At 42.7% G+C, this 20,668-nt stretch overlaps 1 protein-coding gene across 1 annotated transcript in view; it reads left to right on the top strand.

The window, feature by feature from the left end:
- CLSTN2 (calsyntenin 2) overlaps nucleotides 1-20,668 on the top strand; it is a 172,157-nt gene that overhangs the window by 78,140 nt on the left and 73,349 nt on the right. Inside the window, exon 7 of the mRNA XM_031663722.1 lies at nucleotides 1,109-1,230. Coding sequence (XP_031519582.1) covers nucleotides 1,109-1,230 — 122 coding nt within the window. The remainder of the gene's footprint in view (nucleotides 1-1,108; nucleotides 1,231-20,668) is intronic.

Below are 20,668 nucleotides of genomic sequence, written 5' to 3'. Positions count from 1 at the left end.
AACCAGTAATGTGCTAGGGGATTCTCATGAACCTGTTTGGTCAAGAGCAGTCAGGGCCCATCCTAGAAATGTAATTGGTGTTGATTCCTCCCACCCAAACTTTATAGGCAAGGTTTATACCAGATGTACAGGAATTGATTGCAATATTCCATTCTTGGGATACACTATGATAATCCGGCATCAATGTCATGATATAGTTAAGGAAACTGAAGCTCTGAGAGGTGAGATGATTCTCTCAACATCACCCAAGATACAACTCCACCCAAAGTCTACCAAATCGAGGGCCCATGCTCTTTCCACTACACATGGGCACCTGCTCACCCAACCAACATTATGGAGCACGCTCCTCCTGGTAGATTTCTGGTGTGTTCGATAATGTAGTAAGGTTTAAGGTCGCTAAGAATTGGTCAAAGAACGTTCCCTCTTCTGCCAGGATCCATGACACGAGATTTTCTAAGCATGAAAGGAAGTTTCTACATTAGGAGAGGAAAACTTCCCGTTAATTGCCTGTGTATGGGGAGGGGGTGTTGGACTCACAAAACTATCTCTAATGCTGGAAAATCAACCTATTCCCTCCTCCCAGCAGCTAAAAGTGAGGCAGCTCTACTTCATATTGATTAGGTAGAGAGAGAAGATATACTCCGTGGTCACTGCTGTCACTGCTATCTGATGAAATAAAATAAAAACCCAGAACTCTAGAAGAAACCAGTATGTTAAAGGAGCACAGAGTGACTGATGTGATTGGCACAGAGCTCCCTAAACCCTCCAGAAACATCTGTAACCAACAAACAAGAAGTTTGTTAACCTAAGTAATTTGTACCCTGGGTCTGATGCAGTATCTGAGTATAAGTTAGGTGAGTATTTAAAGTTCAGATGGCTTCTCAGCAAGAGGTTGGCTGTGGGTTTTCCTGAGTCTTCCTCTTCCACTTTGGAAGAGCTCTATCATGTGCGTTATAGAACTATCATCAGAGCCAGTTGTAAATGAGAAGACTGGAGTGCCCATGCCTTTGTCCACTGGGCTGTGCTAAGTGAGGGAGCAGGAAGACTCCTCTGGTGGAGGCTGACACAGGGGTTCTCTCACTCCTCAAACCTTCTTTCTGCTTTTCAGAAATGAACCGGCATCACTATGCCCTGTATGTGCACAACTGCCGCCTCGTCTTTCTCTTGCGGAAGGACTTCGACCAGGCTGACACCTTTCGCCCCGCGGAGTTCCACTGGAAGCTGGATCAGGTATGGTGCTCATCTCACACCTGCTGCTACTCATGCCTCTGCAGGGGTGGCTGGTCCAATCCAATGGTGATGGCGGTGGGGAGGCACTGCAAGGTCCTGACCACTTGCTGAATTTTGGAAAAATCAGCTTAGGGAGACACACAGCATCTTAAAGTCAGGAAGGAAACTGCCTCCTTACAGCCAGATGAAGGTAGGGAGGGACAGGCTTCCCAGCCGGGATGCTGCGGGTCACTGGGCCTGTCACGTGCATTTTGTCCATTTGCTCCACATCGAGCTTGTGGAAGCCAGTTCTCCTGATCCCCAGGCCCAGTTATGATCTCTGTTAGCACATCTTTAAATCACAAATGCTCCATGTCTTCCCTTGGTGCTGTACTACCTCCTTTGGGTGACACAGGTTGAGGACAGCGATTTGAGGACTTTGAAGTAAGCAGTGACACAGAGCACCTTGGGCAGTGCCTGCTCTTTTCTGAAGTGGAAAAATGTGTGACTCACTCCAGGGCCTCATGACTTTTGATCACAAGAGCCACTGCATCATACTTTCAATGACAAAGCAAGTGTCTGGTGTGACTCCAAAGCTTTGAAGTATGTTTCTGAGGACTGACTGTGAAGCATTAACGGTGGAAGTAGTACTCACTTTTCTGGTTGGCTGCGCCATCAGGAAGCATCTATGTAGCAAGATTAGAGTTGGCCTTTGCTTAAATTTGAAAGTGACCAGGGGCTAATTTTTAAAAAGGGTTTTAAATTATCAAGAGAAAGAATGCCAGCAGTCAGAAAATAGGATTAAGGAATAGATGCTGTTTAATGAGGCAGAGGAAATGATGCCCTTTCTTTGATCCTTCCTCCCTGGGGCCCCATGACCTTATTTTGTTTTATTCTGCCCCTTCCATATGCTGGGCTAAGCACTTCTGGGACCCCCAGTCTTCTTTACTTCGTCCAAAGCCCACTGTGTGTACTACACTACCTGCCTCACCTTGCTGAGGGCCGACTGATTCATAATCCTTTCCCTTCTCCCTCCTTGTTACTATGTCTCCACCCCCACCCTCTCTCTGTTCCATCCAAGTCTCCAGTCCTCCAGTGAGCTGATCTTAGAGTGTTACTGGGAAATATTCCAGGAGGAACTCATTCACACTGAGATGGAAATGATTGCTGCCACCTTTCATCCTCATAGAAGTACACATGTATGTTCTCTAAAACAAAGATTCATTAACTCTAAGGAATCTCTCAATGGTGGAACTCCAGGCAATGTGACAAGATTAAGGATGCCAAGCTGACGGGAAAGTTGCTAGGGGAGCCCAGTGGCAACTGCCTAATCCACTCCCAGTAAATCCCATCCTGCTGTATGCTAATTCTAAAAATATGGCATCTTGATTAGTGTATGTTCCTCTGAATTAGGAATTCTGAATCTGGCAGGAATTGTGAAATCTTGACATTGTTTATTTTATTTCTCAGCAACCTCTCAGCTATGTCCTAAAGTGCCATATGGCTTTTATGGGATGTTTTAAAATATATAATACAAATTGACGTGAATTAAAATAAATTCCATATTGTGAGGGTTTTTAAAATAGGAACATTGCTATACTGGTTGAGATAATTATAGATATCCTGAGGCATTTTCTAAGATGGGATTGAGGAGCACTGATGCAGGCAAATGAAGTCATAGGCTTGGAAATTAAAAATAGGTGAGGAAGGAATTCTGGTTCTAAAGATAAAGATATAGTGAATCTAGCAGTTCTAACATCTGTTCCCAAAGTGGTAAATTTAAGGAGGAGCTGAGATTCACCAAACACCTTCCAAACTACCCTGATCTCATTGACTACCATTTGTCAATGCCTGCTCTGTGCAAGGCAGGCTGCACGTGGGAAATTATTTTCATCTCTGCTACAGCCCTTCCTGGTGGCTAATGTGTGGCTATAGACTGAGGTCCAGTAGCTTGCACAAGGTCACACAGCAAACCATGGGTAGGACCTGCCCTTTCCATTATGCCCAGCTCCTGCTTTGGTGTGCCGCCTAATTTGAAGTTTTAAAAATTTGCATTTCTAAATTTACAAAAATTTTAGATATCAGAATTATCACTGAAATACAAAATGTTCATAGTCTTGATGAAATCCTCTAAAATGGTCACATCTTCATTTTGCTCAAGCTGTCCTATTCTTTGTCTACTCAGGCTGCCATAACAAAATATCACAGGCTGAGTGGCTTAAACAATAGGAAGTTATTTTCTCACAGTTAAAGATGTTAGGAAGTACAAGATCAAGGAGCCAATTTGGTTTGTGTTAAGAGATCTCTTCCTGGCTTGTAGAGGGCCTCCTCCTCATCATGTCTTCACATGGCAGAGAGGGAGCACTCTGGTGCGTTGTCTTCTATGAGGAACCAGCCCTATTGAAATAGTGCTGCACCCTTTGACCTCATTTAACCTTAATTACCACCTAAAGGTCCTAGCTCCAAATATATTGGGGGTTAGGGTTTCAAAATATGAACTTGAGAGAGACACAATTCAGTCCATAGCATTCCTCTACTAAAGAAATTAACATTTAAAAAGTTTAAAGACTGCCGGTTGATGATCAGGGCCCCAGCTCACCTGCACAGCTACCCTCCCTCTGAAGGGAACCGCAGTGAGTACGGTGCAGGAAACCTCAACAGTTCCCATGCTAGCAATCCAGTGGTATATATTGACCAACCCAGAGACCCCTCTTTCTCTTTACTCAGCTTCCTGTGTAGACAGAACCTTGCCAGAGTTTCTTGGGTGTAAATCACTTGATGGCCAGAATGTGCATACCTAGTACGGTCACCTCCCCCAGGAAGCCATCCTGGGTCCCCCCAATGGGTGTTTGCCTCTCTTCTCTGCTGCCCAGTCTCCAGGCAGAACTCTATCCCCATTCCTACTGTTCTGTAGTTACGCGTTTATCCTGCCTGTCTGCTCACTTTGCACTGAGCTCCTGGAGGGCAGGGTAGTGTCTTACTCATCTCCAGCTCTTGTGTGCATGTTATAGGCATGAGCACATGGTTGGTGCCTAGTAAATGTTTGCGTAACAGTGAATGGATGTCAAGATTAAAAGAAGGGAGAGATGAGGTGAGGCAGCGGAAGAGGGAGGGAGAGAGGAAGGAAGAAAAATCCAGATATCTTTGAAAACCTCCCAGTGATTAATTGATCTTTTGACTCATTTTATTGAGCTTTTTAAAATTCTTAAGTGTTGCCATTTTTTAATTCCCTGGATTTCAAACATTGTTCATCTTTGATCTTGATATCTTATTTCAAGATCTTACTAGATTTACCACCAGTGGATTTGTAACTGTTACAGAACTTTCTGGCCTTGGCCAGAAAGGACTCAAGCCAGTCTAATGTATTGTCTATATTTTAACTCCTGGCCAACCTTGGAAATTTCAGCAGCATTTTATCTGTTCTAGTGCCTGATGGGGACTCGTTTGTTTCTTTATTTAGCAGTTTATTCTGAGCACAAACTGTACTCTAGGCTCTGTGCGGGGTACCTGGGATTAGTAGCTAAAATAAGAGTCTCTGTTCTCTAGAATTTTCCATGATAATGGGTCAAACAAACCCAACAACAGACAGTTTACAATCCCATGTGATAGGCACTGTGGGCTGGGGCCAGATGTGGGGAGTCTGTGGGAGCCCATGCAGGGCACTTGGGGCTGAGAGCCTGGGAAGTCCTCTGTGGGAGGGAACATCTGAAAGGAATGTGGAGTTCTCCGTGGTGCAGGGCAGGGCAGCCTAATGGCAGAGCAGTGAGCAGGAGGGCTGGGGTCAGGGCGTGTGAGCTCTCAGTGTGGCGGGGCATAGGCACAGGCATGGGGCAGAAGGAGAAAGCTTTGACAGGTATTGGGACCCCTTGTGGAGGAGCAGGTGGATATTAAATCCCAAGTGGCTTTTTATATCATATGATTGAGTTGACGCTTTATCCCCAAAGGATGGGCCATAATTGAAACATCTACTATTCAAGAGAAGACTGAGAATTTTAGAGATGGGCAAATATAAGGAATTATAGTATGACATTCATCAGATTTATCAAGTTTAAGCAAATGTAACTCACGCCAGGCCATTGAATGGAGCCAGTGGCAGGGGCTATGTTGGAGGCCCCCAGGAACCCCAGCCCTGGACAGACATGTTTGAACAGTGGCTCTTCATGGCACTGAAACCAGGCATGGAGAATGGTTTTCACATAGCCCTTCAGGAGTGCTGCTGAGAGAGGCAGTTCCACAGAGCCACTGTGTGCTTTAGTCAGCCCAGCCCCTCTGCCCCACACCTCAGCAGGCTCTGGCCAAGGTGGATGGACAGCCAAGTAAATCTATTACCAGGTGGCTGCAGGAGATGCCTGTGACAATCCAGGGCATCTCACTAAAGCCATCATAATGATGAGGAGAATGTCATTTTAATGGGATTTTTACTTATGATCCACTAATGCAAATCCCTCAAGCCTGCAGTGAGTCACATGCAAACCCAGACAAAAGCAGAGGAAAGCGCCCAGCTGCCAGCACGTACAGGAAAGGTTAACTAATTTGCAGCCCCTCCTGGCTTTAATATCATTTGGATATGGTTGACTCAGTGTCACGATCTAATAATCTTCCCTTTGGACCTGGTGTGGTGATTGGAGGGAAATCTGCTGATGTTTTACAATCTGTTCCACTTATGGGAAGACACAGCTTGAATGACAGCCTCAGTTGACCAACAAGAGCACAGGTACCCCCAGCTCACATAAGGAAAAAAGTGCATCTCTGAAAAATTGCAACAAGCACAAGATGCAAACATCAGATTCATTCAGTTGGCCATTGCCCTCTCTGTGCCAGAAATTGTAATAGGCATCAGGGATCGAGAGAAGAACGACACAACTCCACCCTGGGGAAACTCAGCCCTGCTCAGTTTATACCCAGTTTACATATCCTTGGGAGCATCTTTTGCAAGAATCCCAAACTCTAATAATTGTGAGTGGGAAGAAGCATCAAGATGAGTGACAATACCTGGCTGGGTGAATGCAAGATTCAGTGGAAAGTAAAATAAAGTAATAAAGGTTTAGCCACCACACAGTTATAAACTATACAAGAATCTAGACCTCGTGCTGCACTTCCAGTTGCTCAGAAGATAGAAATCAGATTTCTGTGTAAAATCTCTCAACTTTAATATGTTCTTATTTACAAAAACAGATCATCTGGCCAAAAAAATATTCTGCAGTCCACCTTTACTCTCTGGTCTCTGGTTTGAGATTATTGATTTAAAAAGCTACTGTTTTGATACAAGAAAGCCACACAATAATACGTCTGAGAACTCTGGATCCTCTTAAGAAGATGACCTTTGTGAATGCTTCCAATTCTCCCTGCCCCTGCCCTACCTCCCATAGAGAATGCTAAACTCCCTATATGCGGGGAGCTTCTCAGGTCCCCAGCAGCCCCTCACCATACCCAGAGGGTCCCTTCAACCCAGACCCATGGTTTGGTGGTGCTATTCCTCCTTCTCATATAAATGAGCATAAGTCACAGCCCGAGTTCCCCAGAGCCAGGATTTGAGCACATTTGTCTCTGGCCAGAGCCTTTGCTTATCAAGTCCATTCTACTTGCATAGAATTCTAAAGCTCCTAGAAAGATCTAAAAGTGAATACATCCTTTTTTCTTGGTGAAGAAAGTGTGTTAGAATGATGCAGAGTCAGTTTACTTACATCTGCTCATTCAGCTTCATGGGGGAGTCAAATAGGTTAGTTCAATCATTATTATAGCCAAGTGCCAAGGAGTTAATTGGAGAATGGTCGGTGCAGTTCAGACCGGTCATCTGAATGAGCAAAATAATTGGGCATTGTCAGCACTCTAATTCTGCTGTTAAAGACTAGCTCTTGGCTTCGTTGGGCATGTTTCTTGCAATGCAGCGGCCACTCTGTTCGGCACCTCTGCCTGTGCCCTGCCCTCATTAAGACCAGGTGTCCCTTAGGAACCAATGTCCTAAACAGAGGGAGAAGGATGTCCAGAACCTCTTTTCTTCTCTCTCTTTCAGGCAGAATTCTGAATGACTTTTTCTATGACATCAACTTGCAGGGTTGTTCTGAGTGAATAATATATGTGTGTGTGTTTTGGGGGTAGGGGGACAGCCACAAATAGTGACTCACTTTGGATGTGCCAAGTGGACCTAGTCTCTTTGTTTCCCTATGACATATATGGCTTCCTGACAAGCCCCAGTCATATTCTAGTCCCTCTCCCTGACTGTTTCCATTTCAAAGAGAGCCTTAAGACATTTGGAAAGACGTGGCTTTTGTGGCTTCATGGTGTTGGCAGAGAAGGGTCCTCAGATCCACATGGGACATCCTGGGCTTCTCAGGTCAGAGTTGTGCAGTGGTTGGATTGTCCACTCTCTGGAAAGGTAGCTGCTGGCATGCGTATCCCATTTGTTCTGCTTTCTTTTTGAGAGAGTGCCAGTGTGCTGGCACCCAGCACTGCACTCACTGCCTGAGCCATGCTTGTTCCATCTTAAAGCCCCTTTTCTGCAGCTTTGCATCATGCCCCAGATTCCTGCTTCATGGCTTCTCCTCATTACTCTCATGCCATGTCACCTTACCTGGCACCTCTGGGCTCTGTTAGATGCCTGTGGCAGACCAAATAATGGTCCCTAAAGATGTCTACCTCTGAATCCCAGAAAGCTGTGAATATGTGGCATTACATGGCAAAATGGTGTTTGCATATGTGACTAAGTTAAGGGTCTTGAGATGGAGAGATGATTTTGGATTATTCTTATGGGCCCAATATAATAGTAAGGGTTCTTATAAGAGGGGAGGCAAGAGGGTAAGAGTCAGAAACAGAGAGGCGAAGATGGAAGCAGAGGTCAGAATGATGTGAGGCCGTGAGCCAAGGAATGCAGCAGCCTCTAGAAACTGGATAGGGAAGGAAATAGATCCTCCAGCACAGCCTTCAGAAGGGATGTGGCCCTGCTGACCCCACCATTTTAGTCCAGTGAAATTCATTTCAGACTTCTGACCTCCAAAACTATAAGATAATAAATCTGTGTTGTTTTAAGCCACAAAGTTTGTGGTAATTTGTTACAGCAGCAATAGGAAACTAATACCTCACTTGTGAGCCTTTGGGAGCCCTGGAGCTGCCTCATGCTCATAACTCAAGCCACCTCCCATCTCCCCACACCTTGCTGAGGTGACCCTGGGTCATTATTTCTGAAGAGGTGTGTAGGTTCTTCTGTTCACCAGTATATGATGTCTCTACCACAGGTTTCCACAGCCCTCCCCCTTGCAGCTTGGGTACTAGGGAGGAAGGAGGAAGAGGCACTTCTTTGTAAAACCACCATTCACTGCTTGCTTCTGGCTTTTCACCAGGCCTGCTTCCTTATAAGCCTCAGGACTAGGATCCCCATGGAGCAGATCTGGGGCTTTTCTTTTTCTCTAAGTCATGTTTTTCTAATAGATGAAGGTGCCAAATCACCTTACCTGCTATGAGAAGTGGAAAAGAAACCTTTTGTCTGAGTCCTCTGTGCTTGGTTCTGTAAGTAGTAAAGCAAATTCATGAAATCCTCTTTCTCTTGATAGAGCTTCACCTGGAAGCTTGAAGTTGACGAAGTTGATATGAGAATTAGATTCTGTAGACAATGCTTGCCGTTCCCTTAAAGCAGCACAGAAACCCACTTTACCCAACCAATCCGCTCTGCAGTGCACACCCTGTACCACTGGACCTTTCTGTTTTTCTCCTCAGGGCCTTTTCCAAGGCAGCAGGAGTCTGCTGGGCTCCAGTGAGCACAGCTCTGAGCCACGGCAGTGTTATCACCCCTAGGAGCACCTGTCACCCAATGGGGTGCAGAAGCAGTCAGTCCTGGAAGTTTGCAGCAGTTCTGGGCAGCACCCTGCACTTTCTCAGGGGCCTCAGTGGAAAGAAGCCCCCACTACATGCAATGACAACCTTAATAACACCCTCTTGTATTGACTTTTCCTCCTTTCTTAACTCATTCTCCTCACTTAATCTGTCCTCCTAACTTAGAATCACCTTCTAAATAAACTCTGCTCTAGCTCACCCGCGTAGTGCAGGTAGTTTCAGATCTATGGCGGGTAGTAACAAGTAGTGACTGCTATAATTATTAGCAAGAGATAGACTTCTGCTATGTTGCAGAGGCTGTACCATGACTAAAAGGAGGGAGTCACCAAGAGACCACAATGAAGTGAATAAAGGGAAGGAAGGGAAGTTTAACAAAGTGCAGATCAGTGTTGCCGAATGTTGATGGAGCATATTGCATACCTAACTAATAGTAAAATCTGATAAGCAGATAATTCCATATGTGCCATATTGTAGACATAGTCTCCACAAACCCACTGATGGTCTCCATAGCTTATTTAACATTATATCCTGAGCCATTTCCTTGAAGAACTGATTTCTCGAAATTTTCTTGGGTTTTCGTTATTACTTGGATTTTCTTTGTTTTTCTTCTGAAGAACCTATTCTAAAGGAGAATCCACGCTCTCAGTGAAGAGAGCTACAGGGATGCCGTTCTTTTCCCTGCTGCCATCTCGCCCACTTCCCCTGCTTTCTCATCCTGACTTGGAGTCTAAGGTTTTATCACTGTTAAATCTCAACAAATCAAAGATGCTAATGATTCTACATTTTTCCCCTTTTGCTGGCAAGCCTGGCTCCTTTCTGGTCTCTTTTCCCTTGACGAACACCTGCTCAGCAATTCTGTTTGCTCCTGTAAAATCATTATTTGTGTTCTAGCCGGTACATCTGCCCAGAGGCAATGAATGCATGTTTTCAGTAGATATTCCCTAATACATATTTAAAATCAGTGTTAAAAAGAAGGGAATAATATAAACATTAAAAATAATATTGTTTTACAGTTAAAAAGGATGAAGTAATGTCAACACAATTATAAATGCTTAGTAAAACAAATAATCTATTCAATAATAAATGAAGATACTCAAACCATGGAGGGATCCCGATGGAAGCAGCAGGAGCTCAGTCACTGCACTGGCTGTGTCATGCTTCTACCTTTCTCGTTTCCTTTGGGAATTGGTGCCAGTGGGAGGGAAGGAGGCTTCTCCTTGGCTTGGAACCCAAATGTTTGCTTTTATAATATGAACGATATTTTCTCTGTCACTTCCATGATATGAAAAGGCAAAAAATTGGTAAAATTGAATCCTAATATGTAATGGCCAATTCAATGCTAATCCCGCTTACTTGGGAGACATGATGCAAAGGCACTGGCCACTGTCAAGTCCATGTGCTGTGAGAAGGGAACTTGAACCAGCATTTTTTCAGTTCTTATTTTATATCAAGCACTTTCTTTTAGTTCTAACAAAAATCATGCCATTTAGGCAAAATGCCCAGATTATGGATGAAGAGTGGCAGACATAGCAAGGTGCTTTCCACATGTCTCATCTGAGAAGTGGAAAAACTTTGTATACGACCTCAAAACATACATACTCCCAGAGGGTAAAAGGCACCAGTCTTAACTTGGGTGAATGTACAATCTTAGTGAATATGCATGAGGACAAGAATATACTCATATCCCTAAATGTTTAGAACCAGGCATGGAAGTCCATCCAGAAACAGATTTCAAGTTCAGCTCATCAGGAATCATGTTTTAGCAGCTGTTTTTTGTTTGTTTGTTTGTTTGTTTTGTTTGTTTGTTTGTTTCTTCCTTTTTTTTTTGAGACAGAATCTTGCTCCGTCGCCCAGGCTGGAGTGCAGTGGTGCAATCTCGGCTCACTGCAAGCTCCATCTCCCAGGTTCACACCATTCTCCTGCCTCAGCCTCCCGAGTAGCTGGGATTACAGGCTCCTGCCACAACACCCAGCTAATTTTTTTGTATTTTTAGTAGAGACGGGATTTCACCATGTTAGCCAGGATGGTCTCGATCTCCTGACCTCATGATCCACCCGCCTCAGCCTCCCAAAGTGCTGGGATTACAGGCGTGAGCCCCTGTGCCCGGCCTGTTTTAGCATCTTTTGAAGCAAAGATCACCTCGCTCCTGAGGCAAGGTAATGAGAAGGCTGTTCATCCCATAAGACAAAAGAAGGCTGGAGCCGACTTCCCAGGGAAGACTACCCCTTTGAGGAAGTCTTAAAAAGCAATAACCCTGGAGGTCCAGCAGCGAGATTAATTTGCCCTACCATCCCTGCTTACTCCCAATCTCCAATGAGTCATTTGTTTCCATCCTTAATGTCTAAACATGCAACTATTGCTGCACTTACTACTCATTAGTTTAGCTAAAGGAAGTGCCCTTTAATTATACCTCTAAATAATGAACCTCCTTCATCACCTTGACAATCAGTGCACACTTAGAAGGAAGCAAGGTCTCATTATGAAGCAGCTACTGCATCCCTTGGTTACTTAGAAGATAGTAGCTTTGAGGCAATAGAAATGGGAGTCGAAAGACAAACAAGCCTTGTAATTGCACTAACTCCTTGTGGTTTTAGGTGCAAGAATAGTAAACGTGAGCCAGAAACACATTACATGTGAGGGAAAAAAGGGAAACTAGCATTTCTGAGAGACCATTGTGTTCCAATCCCTAAACTCTTGATTTACATACATTACGTCTAAACTACACAGTTACTTTTGAGGTTAAAACTTAACTCCATGTTATAAACACTGAAATTGAGGCTCTGAAAAATTAAGTCATTTGGCAAAGGTGTTGGACTAAGCACCATGCTCCAAAGTTCCATGTCGTTTTCCATTAGGTTCTTGTCTTGTTGAGAAGATTTACATAGCTTGGCAGAACTGAGTATCCACCAAGTCTTCACTATATTTCTTCATTTGTCGATCTCAACAGAAACTCACAGAAATAGTTTGCTACAGTGCAATCCCCAATGGCACTGGCAGACTGGAAAATACTATCTGTGAACATGTCTGCATGGTTCAGAAGAATAAAACACACTGTGTTATAGGCAGGGAAGTCATTCCCACTATCTGACTAGCCAATTACCTATTCATCTTTCAAGACCATACTCAGGGGTCACATCCTTCATGAATACTTTCCTGTAACTTCCTCCCCAATACAAAGTTGACCTTACCTTCATGGTGAGAAGGTAAGAAAAGACTGTTACCACAGCATTTTTACACCTTATGATACTTATTTGTTCACTGGTTTATTTCTTCCACTGCATTGGACTATCACGTCTTGTTCACCTTTTTAATTTTTAGGAGTTTCTAACACAAACATGTGTTTAATGAATGCTTCTTAATTTAAAAAAACATTATCTAAGTGGCATATTCTGATGTAGGGATCCAAACACTGGTCCCTACATCTACAAGCACTATTTCAGCTATACAAGTACCATCTGAGGATGAAAGCATCCAGAAAAAAAAAAAAAAAAAAAAGCTGTCCTTTAACAGGTAAATAGTCTCTATGTGTCCATATATGGAATGCTATTCAGCAATAAGAAGAAATGAACTATTGACTCATATAACATGAATGAATCTCGAAAACATTATGCTAAGTGAGAGAACCTAGAAAACAAAGACTACATATTATATGACTTAATTTACATTAAATTTCCATAAAAGGTGATTTGTAGAGACAGAAAGCAGATTAGTGGTGCCTAGGGCATGGGGTTGAAGTGGAAATCAACTGCAAATGAGCATAGACTTTTTTTGGATAATGGAAATGTTCTAAAACTGGATTGCAGTGATGGTTGCACAACTATATAAATTTATTTAACACCATTGAATTATACACTTACAATGAGTGAATCTTATGATGCATAAATCATACCTCAATAAAGATATTAAAAACAAGAACTGAAAAAGAGGGAGGGAGGGAGGGAGGAAGGAAGGAAGGAAGGAAGGAAGGAAGGAAGGAAGGAAGGAAGGAAGGAAGGAAGGCAGGCAGGCAGGCAGGCAGGCATATTCTTTGAGCGTAAGGTATTAGAGGATGAAATTCATCAATGCCAGAGTTGCCAGAAATTGAGTTAATATCAATAAGAATGGAGATGCAAGAAAAGAGGTCAAAATCTGATAATAAACTCCCCTCAAATCCCTCAAATCCCTGAGTGTTCCCAGAACTGTGTATATACAGAAGAGACTTCAGGAACCCAGGGAAAGCAATGTCAGGAAAAGAAAATGAAAAGATCTGAGCAGGTATTTTAGCTACTGTTCACTGCAAAGGAGACAAATTTTGGAATTCCTCCAAGAAGGGCTAGGTAAACATCTAGAGTTTTCTAATGAAATGCAAAAGAGATACACCTTAAGAGCAAAGACTATGTGCCAGGATTTAAGGACTGACCTGGGACTAAGGGTAACTCTAAACAGACACACCTCTGTAAAGGATCAAACCAAACCTTCTACAAGTGCAAGGTGATTGTCCAGTAATTTAACACAAATCAACAATAACAGAATCCAAGTTTCTACTCTGTATTATCCATAATATCCAGTGTGCAATAAAAATTACTGGACATGTGAGGAAACAGGAAAATGTGATCTAAGGTCCAGAGTAAAATCATTCAAGAGAAACAGACCCTGATAAAACACAAATGTTGGAATTAGAAGAAAATAACTTTAAAACAATATTTTAAATGTTTACAAACTTAAAAGTAAGGATTATCATAATGAATGAACTGATAGGGAATCTCAGCAGAGAAATGAAACTATATGGAAATGTAAAACATAGAGTGGAAAAATACAATATCTAAAATGAAAATATGGATTTAGCACATAAGAGAATAGAAAATGAAAGAAAGATAGTCTCAAAAGTACCAAAGGACAGGAGAAAGTGAACAAGGCATTAAATAATTAATTGAAGAAGTGGTGGAAAATTTATTAAGTTTGGTTCAAAACACCATCTTAAAGATTGAATAAGATCAGCAAGCTCCAAGCCAAATAAATACAAAGAAAACAGCACCTACTCATACTATCCTCAACCTGTTGATGACCGAAAATAAAGATAAACTCTTGAGAGCACCCAGAGAAAAAGACACATTATGTATGGGAAAATACCAATGTGTATGACAACCAAAATTTTACCGAAAACTTTGGAAACCAAAAGACAATGGAATGACAAAAGTCCTTCAAGTGGAAAGGAAAGGATGTCAGAATGAAAAACAGATTCATAGGAAAGAAAGAAGAGCATTGGAAATGGTAATTATGTAAATAAATATAAAAGACTGCCCTTCCTTCCTTCATTTCTTTAAATGACCATGACTATTAAATCCAATGATTATAACTGTGTATTGTGGGGAATAAAATGTATTTAAGGGCAAAGGAACAACAGAAAAACAACGAAAAAAGGATGGAGGTGTTAAATGAGTTCTACTGATGCAGAGTTCTTAAACTTTATGTGAAGTGTTACAATGTTAACTCCAAGAATACTGTGATAAGACAAAGATGCATGTTAAGAAAAGCCTGCTTGAGGTCAGAGTCTTTGAGTACTCAGGCAAAGGGAGGAGTACTCCCACGCAAAAACTTGGAGCTCCGTATGTCGTAGGTTTCTTCAAATAAACAAAAGGGCAAAGGTAGTATCATTGGCCAGAACTGTTCATTACGTATGGGCCACGGGTAGGAAAGGAGAAATTGGACCTGGAATGTCTAGAGAATGCTGAAGGAAAATGCTGTAGAGGTGGCATGAATAATGAAGGAGGGCCCAATCTCACCTTCAAACCCTGAACTGGAAGTTGGGCACACGTCTAGAGTGGCTTATTTGGCGTGAAACAGGATTCTAGAAAGCCTAGAGAGAAAATTCTGAGGTTTGGACCTGGGAAAGTAAGAGAGCACCAACAGATGCAAGTTTCAGGTATTTGGAGAATGTCTTAGGATTGTGGGATTTGCTGCTTCCAGGATGCACACAATAGTGTCAGCCTTGCCTCAGTATGGACCTGTGCTAAGGCTCCAAGAAGTCAAGAGGAATACCTGAAAGAGCAGGTGCCTTCTTTCCCTTTATAAACAGAAAGATCATTCTCTATTCAAATTGTTGATGATAGTCATGGAAGTGATTAGGGTGAAGGAGTCTGAAAAAGTGATGGTTTAGCCATAAATTAGATGTTTGAAGGGGAAAAATTATAGGTAGTATTCATGAGTTGGGTGGGGGTATCTACAAAGATCTCAGAAATTATTGCTCATATGTACCAAGAGTCTCCCATATTTATCTGGAAAATACTTTGAATCCTCATTGCTTATCTCCAGGTCTCTTGGCCATTTTTCCATCAAGAGCTAAACCGGTTTCTGAGAACAGCCCAATAGAGGCTTTCCAGCCAGTTTCCTTATAATCCTCTAAGCTAATTAAAGGTACAACCATAGTTTGACCTTCCCTTCTCTGTATCAGTGAGAATGAGTTGGCATTTGTTTCAACACTGTTCTGACTCCAGTGTCCAAAGTAGAAAACAGAACAGTGCTAGAACTATTCCTATGCTAGACCCCATGGCTCCACATGCCTGTCTTCTCTTCAGCAAGCAGTAACTTCTTATGTGTTCATGGGAAAGACAGAACTTTCCCTCTCCCAACAGGAAAGCCTAACGTTTGCCTCCTTGGCATCACATGAAATGTGAGATACTAAGGACCCCTTGTCCCTCTGTTCAGGCTGCCCTGGAAATGGAGAGCTTAGTAATAGCCCTCTCACATGGTCTGCATCTGTTTCCATCAAACACAACTATGTCAAAAGGTTTCATTAGTCACAAATACAGGGAACAATAAGGCCATAGCTATTTGGACACAAAGCAAAGACAGAGTCTTATATCTATTATCTAGACTCAAATAAAAAGTGAGCCCACAATTGGGCTATAAATATAAATTGGAACGTGAAGAATTGTCTGATATCAGCCACTAATTTTTCTGCCTGTAAACATAGACATAAAATGAGTCTTATAAGCCAAGAGCAAAGATACACATTCTGGTTTATTTCAAAACACTAAAAATATCCCTCTACCACGTCTAGCAACAATATGTCACATTAGGAACCCAGAGAAGAAGAAACAAAGCATTCCTTAGGGAGATTGAGTGTAGAACAAGGCTGTGTCTCCACTGTGCCCCATGAAGTACATATTCATTCACTTATCCATTCATCAAGAAGTTTTGGTCAAGATCAAATTTAAAAATGAACAAACATATTTCAGGGACAAATGTTCATTATGGAGCAGTCAAAGGAATGCAGGCTTTGGAGTTTCTCAGATCTGTTTGCCACTCAACTCTGTCTCTTATTATCTGTGTGACCTTGGGTGAGTCACTTCACTTCTCTGAGCCTTAGTATCCTCATTTGTAAAATGAGGATAAATATGAACATCTCAGGAGTGGTTATGAGGATTTAATGATATAATGAATGTAAAGCAAGATTAATATAGTGACAGCAGAATACTTGACCCATGGAAGTGTTTTGTTGGCCACCACAGTCTCACACTCACATGCAGAGATAGACAATGACTGATTGAGATTTAGAAACTGTAGATGAAATGAGCACAGTCCTACCGCAGAATGCACGTAATACGTACTTTTTTTTTTTTTTTGCAACTACTTCATACCAGTCACTGGAACAGGGAATACACTGGCAAACTGGCAAACAGAAGTATGGCAAACAGAAAATCACATTTGCACTAAAAGATTCCAGGGTTTCTTAAAGAAACAGCTGATTCTGAGTTGGGGCACAAATGAACAAGATAAACCTAGATCTGATTGCCTACGTGCAGGAAATACTGGGACAGAGGAACACATGAGTGTGCAAATAACGAAATCTAGACTGGGAAAATCTATTATCCTGTGTTCTTCAACAGATAAATTGCAAGGAAAAGAAAATAATGAATGTGTAAGCTATAGATTTAAAAAGATTTGAAAAACATAAATTAGTTTTTTTCATGGGCAAAACTAAACTACAGTGTCTAGGGATACAGATTTAAGTGATAAAACTGGAGAGAGGTGAAAACTAAAAGTTAGGACAGTGGATACTTTCGGGAGGAAAGCAGTGGTTGACATTGGGATGGGGTTCAGGGAAGGGGCTTCTGCAGAGCTGGTAAGGTTTCAATTCTTGGCCTGGGTATGGCTATAAGAATGCTCACTCCATAATAGTTCATGAAGTACTGCACTTGTTTTATATAGCTTTATGCATCTTGCTTTAGGATAAAAAGTAACTTAAGTGGAAGAAGCAGTATGTGTTGAGGGCTGCTATGTGCTAGAGACTTTTCTGGGCCCTATGGCAATGGTGAGGCTCAATCCTGGCCCTGAAGCTTAGAGTTTAGTGGGAGAGAAAGGTAATTACAGTACCATGATCAGGGCTAGACGGGAGGTATATACAGAAGACAATCTGGGAGGGATCACCTGACTGAGCCGGTGGGTAGTGGAAGGCTTGGCTCAATCCTGGCCCTGAAGCTTACAGTTTAGTGGGAGAGAAAGGTAATTACAGTACCATGATCAGGGCTAGACCGGAGGTATATACAGAAGACCGTCTGGGAGGGATCACCTGACTGAGCCTGGGGGTGGTGGAAGGCTTGCATGGAGCAGCAGGGAGAGGACCTAACTATGTTTAAAAACCCACCACATCCCGGCCCATTCTAAAGATACTGGAATGAAATCAACGCCATGTTCGTTCTAAAAGACAACCAAAATGGGCTTTTGGGAGGGATATAGGCAGATAAATTGTTCACAGGCCCTTGCTATGCATTTTACACATCTTCACCTCAGTGTCTCATTACCCCATCACTCAGATGTGAGTTAAATGTGGCTTGGAAAGATTACAAAACAACTGGCCCTATATCAACTGGCCAGGAAATAGAAAGTTTTGAATCAAGCATGCATTCTTTTGCCAGAGAAATAGCGGGTCTAGGGTCCCTGACAGGTACAGGTCGTTAGTCTATAGGAGTGAGCAGCCCAGGTCACGAGATGAGGATGGCAACAGACAAGCACAGATCATAAAATATTTAAGTATTGTTTTTATCCAGTAAAATGGCAAGGTGGATTTTTAGTTTGTTTTAATAAGAATACCAAGTATCAGTAAGGGTGCATTAAAAATTTACTGCTAGGGGCAAGTGTAAGTTGACACAGGCTTGCCAGGGGAAACCCTGGGGCCTGCAGTCCCTTTCCCATGTGACAGATGAGGTTTCACATTCAAATGCCCCTGGAAAAGGAAGGACAGCTGTACATGTGATGTATCAGGAAAAAATACAAAGCCTCATAAAGACAGAAGAAAGCATGTCAAACCAAGAGCATGAGTTTTGAACAGAAAGCCTTCAGTTCACATCTCATCATGGCTACCCTCTAGCAACAGATACTACTGAGGAATAGTATGTAAACCCTCTGCCTCCATGTCCTCATCTATAAAATTGGTTATACAGGCACTAGATAGATGCATAAAGCACCTGATTCATGCCAGGTGATCACTGAATTGCATTGTTCTATCAGTTTATGATTGCCATCAGTTTTTACCCTGTTTTGCCCCACATTGGAGGTCAGAGACTTCTTTAACCAGTTGCAATCTGTCCTGGAAAATTCTAGAATTCATGGAAATAAGAGGCATGCCCTCTGATGTACTTGGTTGTGAATGGTAGGCTGGCTTAGAGGCTACACGCATAGAGTCTGGAACCTAATTTCATGGGTTTGAAGCCCAGCTCTGTCACTACTAGCTGCGTGGCCTTGGGAAAGTTAGCTAAGTTCATTGTACCTCTGTTTTCCCATCTGTAAAATGGCACTTATTGCATAGGATCTGGAGGATTAAATGTGTTAATATAGTACGTTGCACCTAGCGCGGCTTTCTGACTCCAGGTTTTCTATATTAAGGAGCTGTTAGGGAGCCTCCTCCCAAGCATCTAGCAGAGTGGGGCCTGCCAGTCTGCTGGAGCCTTTTCTGGACATCACCAGCTGCTCTCAACTCATAGTGACTACTCAGGGGCATCTCAGTTCCTGCTCTGAGATACTCGTTACCATTGCATGGGTTCTGACCTTTGCTTAAGCAGTGACTCAGTGAAGTCTAAAGATTGTAAAAGGTTTAATCTTTCTTCTAATACTTTGTTCCTTCTACTGCTCAGCTTAGCACACTGGGGGCATGGCAGCCTCTGCCTCTAACCAGATCCTCTGGGTCTCTGCTCTGTGGGTCATATAGAATCCACACCGGTCATTTCTCTGTATATTCTGTCACCTCCAAGGATATGGGAGGGGGGCTTTAAATCTCCTTATGAAGGAAGGATCCTTTCCTACTGGAGTCAGGGCTGTACATGAAGGCCCCCAGTTCCTCCATGCTAGACGCATCCCCAGAAGCAGCACCTCATGGGCAACGCTGTGGAGTCATTTGCCCCCCAGACCAGGGGCATCCCATGGACACTTATTCCAGAAAACTGAAGCTGGGCCACAAAGGCGGCCCTCATCCTTGCTGCCATTTGCCCTGGACCACTTCAAAATGTGGCACATCGGGCTGCAGTGAGCTGAGATTGTGTCACTGTACTCCAGCCTGAGTGACAGAGCGAGACTTTGTCTCAGAAAAAAAATAAAAAGAACGTGGCACATCTACTAGGACACTATGTTCTGGGCAGGCCTTTGGCTTCAATAGTGATATTCTGTGACTTCTCACTTAACAGTTATGGGAAGTCTTTCACCAAGCAGTGTCGTAGGCTGAACATTGACAATACGATCTGCTCAGTAATGAGGAGCAGATCCCACACCTCACAAAGGTCTCGCAGCCTAGCCTGCCCAGCTGTGATGTCTAGTACCTGCTCACGTGTAGCCAGGAAGCATTCGTGTGAATGGCTGATAAGAGAGGCCAACCCAGTGAGACTTTCTCACTGTGCTTGATCCCAAAGGGCTGTTCTGTTTCTGCATTTCTTCTAATAGCAGTTTACCCAGAGAGAGAGAGAGAGGCAGAACATTGGAAACCTGTTCATTAAGAAGATTTTAGCACAGTGTCAACCCCCTGTAAGTCATATGTCCCTAATAAACTTAAAGCTTTTTATCTGTGGAGTAAAGCACAAATGGTCACTTAAAATCTTGAAAAACATACTTTATATCACAACCAAATCAAGTGTTAATTTGTCTTTCTCTGTCTCCTGGCCAGTCTGGTGCCCCTCCAGCCTTCCTTTTACTCCCTTCTGCTTTGCCTTCGTGATCTTTCTAAAAACCACCACTGCCTTGCTAAGACACATTTCCCAAATCCTCATTTCGTCCTTGCCCTGGATTTGCTGGTGGTAAGGAAATCTAATCATAGCTAACATGTAATGAGCACTTAAGTGTTTCAGTGGTATCAATTCATTTAATTTGAGGGATATTGATATACCAGCAATGACATTAGAGAGAGAGAGATTAGAAATACTTGAACGGACTTTTAAAAATTTTAATAGTTACCCATTTATTTTAATGCGTAGGAGAAAAGGTATAACTTACACATTAAAACATGACTTCACAGTTATAAAATTAAATAAAATTATTTTAGGCTGGGTGTGGTAGCTCATGCCCGTAATCCCAACACTTTGAGAGGCCAAGGCGGGCAGATTGTTTGAGTCTAGAAGTTCGAGATCAGCCTGGGCAACGTGGTAAAACCCCTCTCTAATAAGAATAC

This window comes from Papio anubis, chromosome 2 (assembly GCF_008728515.1).
Source record: "Papio anubis isolate 15944 chromosome 2, Panubis1.0, whole genome shotgun sequence".
Taxonomy (NCBI): Eukaryota; Metazoa; Chordata; class Mammalia; order Primates; family Cercopithecidae; genus Papio; species Papio anubis.
The sequence above is the reverse complement of the archived record's forward strand: the minus strand, read 5'-3'. Positions and strand labels throughout refer to the sequence as shown.